General features: G+C 47.7%; 1 protein-coding gene across 3 annotated transcripts in view; it reads right to left on the bottom strand.

Annotated features, from left to right (window-relative positions):
* Positions 1-12,736, bottom strand: part of rad51b (RAD51 paralog B) — a 667,540-nt gene that overhangs the window by 266,419 nt on the left and 388,385 nt on the right. For 2 of the 3 annotated variants that reach the window (XM_070878815.1, XM_070878816.1), the window contains exon 9: positions 240-358. The exons of the other annotated variant lie outside the window; for it this stretch is intronic. In XM_070878815.1, coding sequence (XP_070734916.1) covers positions 240-358 — 119 coding nt within the window. The remainder of the gene's footprint in view (positions 1-239; positions 359-12,736) is intronic. 3 annotated transcript variants of the gene reach the window in all.

The raw sequence follows: 12,736 nt of genomic DNA, 5'->3' as shown, positions 1-12,736 counted from the left end.
GGTGTTGTGACTTACAGAAATCAACGGATAAACAGGAACCCAGTCTGACTGAGAAGTAACAAGCACATCCTTACAGCTTATCACAATCTTTCTCCGCTCTGACTCGTGGCAGCTCTCCGTGCTGCGCCCATCTATCTCCCCCTGTGGTTAAGTTCTTGAACCTCGTGTGGCAACCCACAATGATAAGAGGCTTCGCTTCCTCCGCCTCCGCCCCAGCTCTCAGCCCCTGCGAGCCTTACCTGCCTGCTGTGGTAGTCCAGATACTGCACGATGAGCCTGGTGTTGACACTGTGGCTCCACGTGTTCCCCAGGGCTGCTGTCGCGTAGCCCGTCTCCCCATCAGGGCTTACCCCGCAATCTGCAAACAAGGCCAAAGCACAGAAAGCAATTCAACGGGGGCTTAGCGAGCACACACTCTTACTTTTAAAGATTTTTAATTCCAACAATTCTTTTTTCATTTTGTGCCTCGATTTCAAAATTCTCATCCTTGTTTACAAATCCCTCCATGGCCTTGCCCCTCCCTATCTCTGTAATCTCCTCCAGCCCCACAACCCCAGAGATGTCTGCGCTCCTCTAATTCTGCCCTCTTGAGCATCCCTGATTATAATCGCTCCACCATTGGTGGCTGTGCCTTCAGCTGTTTGGGCCCGAAGCTCAGGAACTCCCTCCCTAAACCTCTTCGTCTCTCTACCTCTCTTTCCTCCTTTAAAATGCTTCTTGAAACCTACCTCTTTAACCAAACTTTTGGTCATCTGCCGTAATTTCTTTTTATGTGGCTCAGTGTCAAATTTATTTGTTTTGTCTGAAAACACACTTGGATTGTTTTATTGCATTAAAGGTGCTAAATAAATACAAGTTATTGTTGGTGTTGTTGTTGGCAGATTGAGACATTTTCCATATCAGGTACCCAGTGTCAACATCTAGCACTTCCAAGGTCAGGTGAAGAATAGGTTAGATGCAGAGTAAAGAAAATCTTGCATTTCCATAGCACCTTTCAAAACTGTCATGTATTCAACCAGCATTGTAACCCATGTATAAACTGACCTAAGTTGTACACTGTGAGAACAATGACCACTAGGTGGGAGACACTCCTAACCTGGACCTTCAGGTATAAAAGGGGAAGCTCCATCCACCTTCATCACTTGAGTGCTAAGGAATAAAGGACAGGTCACAGACTGACCTTCTCTCAAGCATGGGCCTCGTGTGCATTTATACTGTGTAGTAAAGACCTATCAAAAAGAACAAAAGCACATAATCCCAAAGCACATTATAGCCAATGAAGAACTTTTGAAGTGCAGTCAGCGTTGTAATGTAGGAAATGTGGCAGCCCATTTGCGCACAGCAAGCTCCCACAAACAGCAATGTGATAATGACCAGCTCATCTGATTTTTTAGGCGTTGATTGGGCGATAAATAGTGACCAGAACTCCCCTGCTCTTCATCAAATAGTGTCATGCATTCTTTTACATTCAACCTGACAGGGCAGACGGGGTCTCAACTTCTCATCTGAAAGACAGCACCACCGACACTGCAGCATTCCCTCAGTACGGCACTGAATTGTCAGTATAGATTATATGTTCAAATCACTGCATTGGGGCTTGAACCTGTAACCACTGACTCAGAGACGAGAATGTTGCCACAGCTACTATAACGCTCCCTACACGCTGCCTCAGTGCAATTCAATAAATCCTCCAGTTGCCCTAGATTCTACTCTTTGTAAACAAGATATACACTGAGGTGCAGCGGGTTACCACACTGCCCTTTCACCTCTGGGACTTGGGATAATGATCCAGTGCCGATGCATTGCATGAATGTCCTCGATGTCAAGGGATTGGAACGGCCCTAATTGGAAACAGGCTCAATCCCATTCCGAGCACATTCAAACCTGCTCTGCGTATGATATAAATTGATAATCTCACTCATTATGTAAAGTCTCAGTTATCTATGCAACATAATGCAGTCCTTCCACCCCCGCCCACCCCACAGGACCTACACTGTGCGCGTTCCCAACACCACCCCTCCCCCCCTCAACTGCACTGACACTGTACCAACCCCCCGTACCCAACGCATGCACCCTCCTCTCCGCCTATACCTAGTCATGTGCCCCCGCTTCTGCCTATATCTAACCTGTGCCCACCTCCACCTGTGCCTACACTGTGCGCTCCTCCCTTGGTCTGGATTCAACCTGTGCCCCCCTGCCTGTACCTAAGCCGTGCGTGACCCCCTCCGCCTGTACCTAACCCGTGCGCCCACCCACTCCTGCCTCTACCTAACCCCTCCTCCTATCTGTATTGACACTGTACACTCTCTCCTTACCTGTACTGACACTGTATACTCCTCTCCTTCTGCCTGTACTTAACCTGTCTACCCCTCCTCCCGCTGGAATGATAGCGTACATGCCTCCTCCAGCCTCTAATGACACCATACACACCCCCTACTGCCTGTACTTACACTGTACATCCTCCCTTCAGCCTGTACTGACATTGAAACCCAACTCCTACCGGTATTTACACCGTACACCCTCTTACTGCCTGTACTTACACTGTATACCCCACCTGCCCGTATTACACTGTATACGATCCTCCTGCCTGTATTTAACCTGTACACCCCTACTCATGTCTAGAACTACACCCAATATTAATTATCCCGTATAGTCACCCTGCCTCTGAATGCACCTTACAATTACCCTGCTGTAATTGTAACCTTACACTCATTCTGCTGCCATCATTATACTGTGCACTGTACACCTTCCTCCTGCCTGCACGTGCACCCCTCACCCTGCCTGTACCTGCACCGTATACTCCTCACCCTGCCTGTACTTACACCCCTCACTCTGCCTGTACTTACACCCCTCACTCTGCCTGTACCGGCACCGTATACTCCTCACCCTGCCTGTACTTACACCCCTCAATCTCTCACTCTGCTTGTACTTAAACCCCTCACCCTGCCTGTACTTATATCCTTCACCCTGCCTGTATCTGCACCGTACAACCCCCCCACCCCCCCGTACGAACACTAACACCATACAACAACAACAACCTGTATTTATATAGCACCTTTAACGTAGTAAAACACTTCACAGGAGTGTTTTAAGACAAAACAAATAAATTTGATACCGAGCCACATAAGGAGAAATTAGGGCAGGTGACCAAAAGCTTGGTCAAAGAGTTAGGTTTTAAGGAGCATCTTAAAGGAGTAAAGAGAAATGGAGAGGCAGAGAGGTTTAGGCAGCGAGTTCCAGAGCTTGGGGCCCAGGCAGCTGAAGGCACGACATGGATGGCTGAGCAGTTATAATCAGGGATGCTCAAGAGGGCAGCATTAGTGTAGCACAAACATCTCGGGGGGTTGTGGGGCTGGAGGAGATTACAGAGATAGGGAGGGGCGAGGCTATGGTTGTAAACAAGGATAAGGATTTTGAAATTGAGGTGTTGCTTAACCAGGAGCCAACGTAGGTCAGCGAGCACAGGGGTGATGGGTGAGCGGGACTTGGTGCAAGTTAGGACACAGGCTGTCGAGTTTTGGATCACCTCAAGTTTACGCCTCGTGCCTGTACTCACAGCGTACACCCCTGCTCCTGCCTGTACACCCCTCCTCCTTCCTGTACTTAACCTGTACACCCCTCCTCCTCTCTGTACTTAACCTGTACACCCCTCCTCCTCCCTGTACTGACGCCATACACCTCTCCTCCTGCCTGTACTCCAACCTCTACTCCAAACGTACACCCCTCCTCCCACCTGTACTTAACCTGTACACCCTTCCTCCTGCCTGTACTGAAACCGTACACCCCTCCTCCTGCCTTTATTTAACCTGTACACCCATCATCCCGTCTGGAAATACAGACAATATTAATTATACGGTATAGTCACCCTGCCTCTAAACGCACCTTACAATCACCCTGCCTGTAATTGTAATCTACACTCATTCTGCAACCACTAATTACACTGTACACTATTGTGCCTGTAACTAAAATGTTCTTGTCCCATCTGTAATTACACTTTGCAGTGCTCCTGTCTATTATTACACCCACAATAAACTCCCTACCTGCAATTACACCAATCCTAACCCCTATTACCTATAACACCCACCCTAACCCCTGCTGCCGATAACACCCACCCTAACACTTCCTGCCTGTAATTACACCCACCCGAACACTTCTTGCCTGTAATTACACCCACCCGAACACTTCTTGCCTGTAATTACACCCACCCGAACACTTCTTGCCTGTAATTACACCCAACCTAACACTTCTTGCCTGTAATTACACCCACCCTAACACTTCCTGCCTGTAATTACACCCACCCTAACCCCTCATGCCTATAAATAACAGGAGAAGGAGGCACCATGAATATCCCCATCCTCAATGATGGCGGAGCCCAGCACATGAGTGCAAAAGACAAGGCTGAAGCATTTGCAGCCATCTTCAGCCAGAAGTGCCGAGTGGATGATCCATATTGGCCTCCTCCTGAGGTACCCACCATCACAGAAGCCAGTCTTCAGCCAATTCGATTCACTCCACATGCTATTAAGAAAAGGCTGAGTGCACTGGATACGGCAATGGCTGTGGGCCCTGACAACATCCCGGCTGTCGTGTTGAAGACTTGTGCTCCACAAAACTAGCCACGCCTCTAGCCAAGCTGTTCCAGTACAGCTACAACACTGGCATCTACCAGACAATGTGGAAAACTGTCCACAAAAAGCAGGACAAATCCAATCCATCCAATTACCACCCCCTCAGTCTACTCTCAGTCATCAGCAAAGTGATGGACAGTGTTGGTGACAGTGCTATCAAGCAGCACTTACTCACCAATAACCTGCTCACCAATGCTCAGTTTGAGTTCTGTCAGGACCACTCAGCTCCAGACCTCATTACAGCCTTGGTCCAAACATAGACAAAAGCTGAATTCCAGAGGTGAGGTGAGAGTGACTGCCCTTGACATCAAAGCAGCATTTGACCGAGTGTGGCATCAAGGAGGCCTAGTAAAATTGAAGTCAATAGGAATCAGGGCGAAAACTCTCCACTGGCTGGAGTCATACCTAGCACAAAGGAAGATGGTTGTGATTGTTGGAGCTCACGCAGCTCAGCCCCAGAACATCGCTGCAGGAGTTCCTCAGAGCAGTGTCCGAGGCTCAACCATCTTCAGCTGCTTCATCAATGACCTTCCCTCCATCATGTCAGAAGTGAGGATGTTCGCTGATGATTGCACAGTGTTCATCAGTTCCATTTGCAACTCCTCAGAAAATGAAGCAGTCCATGCCTGCATGCAGCAAGACCTGGATGACATTCAGGCTTGGGCTGATAAGTGGCAAGTAACATTCGCGCCACACAAGTGCCAGGCAATGACCATCTCCAACAAGCGAGAATCTAACTACCTCCCCATGATATTCAACGGCATTACCATCGCCGAATACTCTACTATCAACATCCTGGGGGTCACCATTGATCAGAAACTTAACTGGACCAGCCCCATAAATACTGTGGCAACAAGAGACTCCCCAAAGCCTTTCCACCATGTACAAGGCACAAGTCAGGAATGTGATGGAATACTCTCCACTTGCCTGGATGAGTGCAGCTCCAACATCACTCAAGAAGCTCGACACCATCCAGGACAAAGCAGCCGCTTGATTGGCAGCACATCCACCACCTTAAACATTCACTCCCTCCACCACCGGCGTACCATGGCTGCAGTGTGTACCATCTACAAGGTGCACTGCAGCAACTCGCCATGGCTTCTTCGGCAGCACCTTCCAAACCCGCAACCTCTACCACCTAGAAGGACAAGGGCAGCAGGCACATTGGTACACTATCGCCTGCAAGTTCCCCTCCAAGTCACACACCATCCTGACATGGAAATATATCGTCGTTCCTTCACCGTCACTGGGTCAAAATCCTGGAACATCCTCCCTAACTGCATTGTAGGAATCACAAAGACTGCAGTGGTTCAAGAAGGCAGCTCACCACCACCTTCTCAAGGGAAGTTAGGGATGGGCAATCAATGCTTCTATGGTATCCGCCTCAACTACTCCATGTGGTAGCAAGTTCCAGTTCACCGAACTTTAATGTTGGAGCAAAACAGTTTCAACAGACATGGATGCTGGAGCACACAGCCTTTCTGCTGCCTTGCCTGACTGATTGACTTCTAGGCTTTGATTTTAACTCCCCTGTCGCGCCCCCACCCCAAATATTCTACATCCCAGTTGCAATCCGCCACTTTCCCGGCCGTTTAAATTTTTACAACAACAAATCAGGCCATCCACGAGGATCCCGCAGAAGGCAGGTGGGGGCCTGGTTAACGGTCACAGGTCGCGGCCTGACGACATCGTCGGTGCCACAACTAGAATGACCCGACTGTTGAGAGGAGTCCCACACTGTTGGCTTCCTGGCAACAGATCCAAGGAGCCGACTGGCCACGGTAAGTATTAAAGACCTGCTCCTTTTAGAACTCATTGCGAACCAAGAGGGGCACGAGAGCTCCCCCCAGATCCCTCACAGAGTCCTTGAGCCTCTCCCAGCCCCCAGCCTTGCCACCCGCATCTCCTGCAGTCCCATGGGACCCCGACTGAGGTCTCTGCTGCTAAATTCCTACCGTCAGCCGCCGCCGAGATGGCGAATCTGGCTGGATGTCGGGCAGGAGTCAGTGAAGATTTATTGTAATGTGGCCCCGCCATTAAGATCAATAGGGGGCCTCCACGCCCCCGAGCTTGCCGGGATTGTCGCCTGCTATTGGGCTTCCCCGCCCTACCATTAATGTGGAGACCCGAGTCTCTATGTTGCTTATTAAAAAGCCTCCCATGAAAGATTGGCAATGTCAAAGGACTCGGTCAACACCAAGGTTCTATATATATATTCAAAACCATGCGGAATCTGGACAGAGTAGATGGAGAGAAACTGTTCCCTGTGGCTGAAGATTCAAGAACCAGCGGACACAGATTGAAGGTGACTGGCAAAAGAACCACAGACGACCTGAGGGAAAACTTTTTTACACAGCGAGTGGTTAGGAACAGGAATGCACTGCCTGAGAGGGTGGTGAAGGCAGATCCAATCGTGGCTTTCAAAAGGGAATTGGATAAGTACCTGAAGAAAAAAGATTTGCAGGATTTCGGGGAAAGGGCGAGGGATTGGGTCTAGCTGAAGCGCTCCTGCAGAGAGCCGGCATGGGCTCGACGGGCCGAATAACCTCCTTCTGTGCTTTAACCATTCTATGATTTCATATGTCTTCTGAATGGCCAGGATCTAAGCAGAAAACTGCCCTTCCCGCAAGTGAATGACCTCTTGCCTACCTGTAGATGGTTATCCCAGCTTGGGGCTGGCTGGGGAAACCCTTTCAATACACACATTCAGGCTGGGTCCTAATCATGAAAAAACTATGGCGTGATCCCAAACGGTGACCAACTCCCACACACGTGCCACTATTCAGCCACTATGTGTGCATCGTGAGAGCTGTGGGAAGTTCCATGACTGCTGCCGATGTGAATCTCTGGCAGGAAGTAACCATCGGGTGTGGATGGCTGCGCTGTGTCAGTGTTTGCGGCTGGCATGACAACCATTGCAACTTTCCATTGCGCGCAGACTGAGCAAACACCCCCACTCTCGGATACATGGTCACCCTACCGGGCCCACTACCTTGTAGCCTGCCCTCAGCCGTCAGTAACCACATCCTTACAACCTCTCACCCTGGTGTTCTCACCGAGTGCTTACACAACCAGCTGTCGAGCTCTGTCAGTTTCCAATAGCTAACCTGACCCTGCTTCTACTATTGACTAATAGAGAGCTATCATTATATTTCCACACAGGCCTATGAAGCGCAGCACTCTCTTTACAATGTGGTCAAACAGCGACAAGCTATTTTCCTTCGGCTGATCTCTGTTGCTTCTCCAGTGCTAGCAGCAATCGCTGCAGAGTACAGTCTTGATGGCTCAGTTGATGAGTGTGCTACTCCGTGCAGAGCTGAGCCATGCAGGCCATTAAGATCCCAGGTTCAATCCCCAGCCTATGCTTCAATCATGGGGTAGTAGGCTAATATTGGCTCAATTCTGGGTTGAGAGTGGTAACAACACCTAGGAAATATCATTCCCGACTGCTGTCATAGAATCATAGAAATTTACAGCATGTAAGGAGACCATTTCAGCCCATTGTGTCCGCATCAGCCAACAAAGAGCTATCCAGCTTAATCCACTTTGCAGCCCTTGGTCCGTAGCCTTGTAGGTTACGGCACTTTAAGTGCACATCCAAGTACTTTCTAAATGTGGTGAGGGTTTCTGCCTTTCCCACCCTTTCAGGCAGTGAGTTCCAGACTCCCACCACCCTCTGGTTGAAGTAATTTCCCCTCAAATCGCCTCCTACCAATTACTTTAATTCTATGCCCCCTGGTTCTTGACCCCTTAGCTAAGAGAAATAGGTCTGTCCTATCCACTCTATCCAGGCCTCCCATAATTTTATACATTTCAATAAGATCTCCCCTCAGCTTCCTCTGTTCCAAAGTAAACAAACCCAGCATCTCCAATCTTTCGTCATAGCTAAAATTCTCCAGTCCAGGCAACATCGTCGTAAATCCCCTCTGTACCCTCTCTAGTGCAATCGCATTTTTCCTGTAATGTGGTGACCAGAACTGCACACAGTACTCAAGCTGTGACCTAACTCGTGTTTTATACAATTCAAGCATAACCTCGCTGTTCTTGTATTCTATGCCTCAGCTAATAAAGGCAAGTATCAACCACCTTATCTACCTGGCCTGCTACCTTCAGGGATCTGTGGACCTGCACTCCAAGGTCCCTTTGTTCCTCTATACCTCTCAGTGGCCTACCATTTAGTGTGGATTCCCTTGCCTTATTAGACCTCCCCAAATGCATTACCTCACACTTCTCTGGATTGAATTCCATTTGCCACTGTTCTGTCCACCTGACCAGTTCATTGATATCTTCCTGCAGTCCGCAGCTTTCTTCTTCATTATCAACCGCACAGCCGATTTTAGTATCATCTGTCCTGCTGGGTCCATGTCAGGTGGCGACATGGCAGTATCAGGCTCAACTGAGAATTCCTCCACACTGAGAAGAACCCGCCAGCACTCACTATTTAGGCTGCAGCCATGATGATGGGCCATCCAAGCACGGCACTGAAGTGCAGATGGTTCCTTTGGAACCAGAGCCCAGCATGAATTTGTGCCTTCAGTGAGGCCAGGGGAAATTACTGGCAGGAACAAAATAGTCAATACAATCTCAGTCCAATAAGTGCAAAGGATTATCAATAAACTGAAGATCCCAGTTTTAATGATATAAAGTTGGAAGGTTCTGCACCTTTCTCAAATCCCACTTTCATTCTATAATCCAAGCTCTGTACCTCTCCCCAATCTCACTTTCCTTCTTTATCATTGCTGAACGGCAGAATATGTTACCTCCAAAATACTTGTCCATAGCAAGTCCTCAAGGGAAGTATCAAATAAAGGGAATGCAGTTACCCAGAGAAAGGGTAGGAAGAGACTTTTAAGTACTTGCAAAAGTTTGCCTACCTCTATTCATATTTTGTACAGATTCTAAGTTGCAGAGATTGGTAATGCAAAATTTCCATATTATATCCTTTTCAGGCTGACATAAAAGCTCCCAGGGCACTGTTTGAAAAAGAGCAGGGGAGTTCTCCTGGTGTCCTGACCAATATTTATCCTTCAACAAACACCTAAAAAGTACGACAATCTGGTCATGTATTTCCATTGTTGCTTGTAGGACCTTGCTGTGCATATATTGGCTGCCCCGTTTCCTACATTATATCAATGACTACACTTCAAAAGTATGTTATTGGTTGTGAAGCGCTTTGGGAGGTCCTGAGATTGTGAAAGGCACTTTCTATTGCAAAAGATGGATGCTTAAATATGGTCCAAAAAGACAGATTCCATCTGTTTCCATCTAAACCACACAAAGGCAAAGCAAAGTGCTCAACATCTCCCTGAATGGACACAGACTGAACCATGACCTGTGTATCTAGGTGTTATACTGAACTGTATCTTGACGTTCAAGAGACCTCGCTGAAAATGAAGACAAGAGATGACATGATCACCAAACTAGCTGGTTCAACCTGGGGAGCCACTGCGCAGACACCAAGAAACTCTGGCATGCTTCACGTTATTCTGACCTACACTGGCTCTTGGTCCATCAATGCTTCCATTTTAAAATTCACATCCTGGTTTTCAAATCCCTCCATGGCCTTGCCCTTCTCTATTTCTGTAATCTCCTCCAGCCCCACAACCCTCCAAGATCTCTGCGCTCCTCCAATTCTGGCCCCCTGCACATTCCCGATTTTCATTACGCCACCATTGGCGGCTGTGCCTTCAGCTGCCTGGGTCGTAAGTTCAGGAATTCCCTCCCTAAACCTCGCCGCTTCTCTCTCTCCCTTTAAGATGCTCCTTAAAACCTACTTCTTGGTCATCTGTCCTAATACCTGCTTATGTGGCTCGGTGGCAAATTCTGTTTGGTATTGCTCCTTTGAAGCGTCTTGGGATGTTTTATTATATTACAAGCACTATATAAATGCAAGTTTCTGTCTTAGCAGTGTATTTCTCTCTGCTGTGGCTCTGCTCTTTTCACGCAGATCGAGTAGACACATGAATTAAACCATGCGTGTAATATCAAGTACAATGGGACCAACCAACCTGGCTTGGCTGACGACCAACATCGCCCTTCCTGACATCAAGCGAAAAGTTGCCTTTAAGGTGCAAGACCTGCCACATCTATCCTTGTTTAAAGATGCATTTCTTCCACCGCCTTAGCTCAAGCCACCCAACTTGGACAAGTCGTCCAAGGAATGTAGACGTCGCCTCCAGATTGCGTACGAAGTGGCAAGAACAAGGTTGAAATGTGCGGGAGGCAAAATTGGAGGAGCGCAGAGATCTCGGAGGGTTGTGGGGCTGGAGGAGATTACAGAGATAGGGAAGGGCAATGTTTAGTGACAGATCCATCAGTTCCGCCCCCTGGCTTTGACCTTCCAAACCATCTGTGGGTGAAGCTCAATATATTCACATGTGGAATGACCTGGTTTCCAATGCACAAAGTCCTTCACTCTGCTATTGAATGGTTCGGGGTTCTGATGGAGCAAACAGGGAGACACCGTTTCCACTGGCAGGAGGGTCGGTAACCAGAATGCACAGATTGAAGATGATTGGCAAAAGAACCAGCAGGGAGATGAAGAGAACTTTCTTCATACAGCAAGTTAGGATCTGGAATGCACTGCCTGAAAGGGTGGTGGAAGCAGATGTAACAGTAACTTTCAAAAAGGAATTGGATAAATACTTGAAGGGGAAAAGTCTTCAGGGCTATGGTTAAAGAATGGGGAGAGTGGGACTAATTGGATAGCTCCTTCAAAGAGCTGGCACAGGCACGGTGGGCAGAATGGGCTCCTGTGCTGTATGATTCTATGACATGCATGTGAGCATGAAGGATTCTATAATTCTAATTTAAAAGAATCAGAAGAGAGCACTAGGATTTGGATATGAGTTTTTTGGAACAGCTTCAAGTATTATAGACATCAAATGTTGTACTGCTAGTGACTTGCTCTTTTAGCTTCTGCGTAAATAAATTCTGCTTGCAAATAAATTTGACTTTGTGCTAGCTCTAACACTCCAGTCCGGAAGTGTGGTGATTTCCACCTATCGGCGTGGACATGGACATGTGGTGGATAACCTGTGCGAACACTGCATTATCATGATAGTTGGAAGTCCTGCAGCTTGTTGTTTTTTTGTTTTTGTTTAATAATCGTTGCTGTGAAGCGCCTTGGGACTTTTTACCATGTTAAAGGCGCTATATAAATTAGGCAAGTTGTTGCTGAAGGTGGGAGAGGGTGAAATCGGTGAGGAAAATAAGGTAAGTTTCAGCCTCGAGTTAAAGAACATAAGAATATAAGAAATAGGAGCAGGAGTAGGCCAATTGGCCCCTCGAGCTTGCTCCGCCATTTAATAAGATCATGGCTGATCTGATCTTGGGCTCAGCTCCACTTCACTGCCAGCTCCCCATAACCCTTCATTCACTTATCATTCAAAAATCTGTCTATCTCCGCCTTAAATATATTCAATGATCCAGCCTCCACAGAGAACTCCACAGAATTTCGAGCCTCTGAGAGAAGAAATTCTTCCTCATCTTCGTTCTAATAGAAACTCTGGATGGAGGAGGGGGGTGTCATATATCCTACATGGCTACTGTTGGTAATATCACAAGGTGTGCCACCAGAGGGCACAGCAGTGGGAGACTCGTAGGTTACCTGTACAGGTGTGCCTGGTCTAGTATAAAAGGCAGGCCACCAGGTGTGATCCTCACTCTGGAGTTAACTAATAAAGGACTACGGTCACTACAGTTCAAGTACAACACACCGTCTCGTGGAGTCATTACTAGAGCATCTAAGGATACTACAGGAGGTATTATTTCCTGCTGCAACCAAGTATGGCTTACTGGAGATTTGGTACAGGGCAGATAATGGAACAATACACATGCAGCAGCAAAGGAAAGTACTGGGGGACAGAAAGTGACACTCTGGTAAAAAAATAGGTGTCCAAGTGTACCAATGGGGAAAACGTCAGCTCACTAAGTGCTGTGCTATTAAAAACAGCATCTGACCAGAATAGTATTTTGGAAATAAAAAAGCTATTTGCAGGACGCTATGTTTGGACATCACTATTAAGTGAATGAGGTCATATGAGCCCCTGTGAGTTCCAATCCTGTGCCTGTTTCCATTGAGATCACCAACCCAAGCAGGAAGTGGT

This window comes from Pristiophorus japonicus, chromosome 4 (genome assembly GCF_044704955.1).
Source record: "Pristiophorus japonicus isolate sPriJap1 chromosome 4, sPriJap1.hap1, whole genome shotgun sequence".
Classification (NCBI taxonomy): Eukaryota; Metazoa; Chordata; class Chondrichthyes; family Pristiophoridae; genus Pristiophorus; species Pristiophorus japonicus.
The sequence above is the reverse complement of the archived record's forward strand: the minus strand, read 5'-3'. Positions and strand labels throughout refer to the sequence as shown.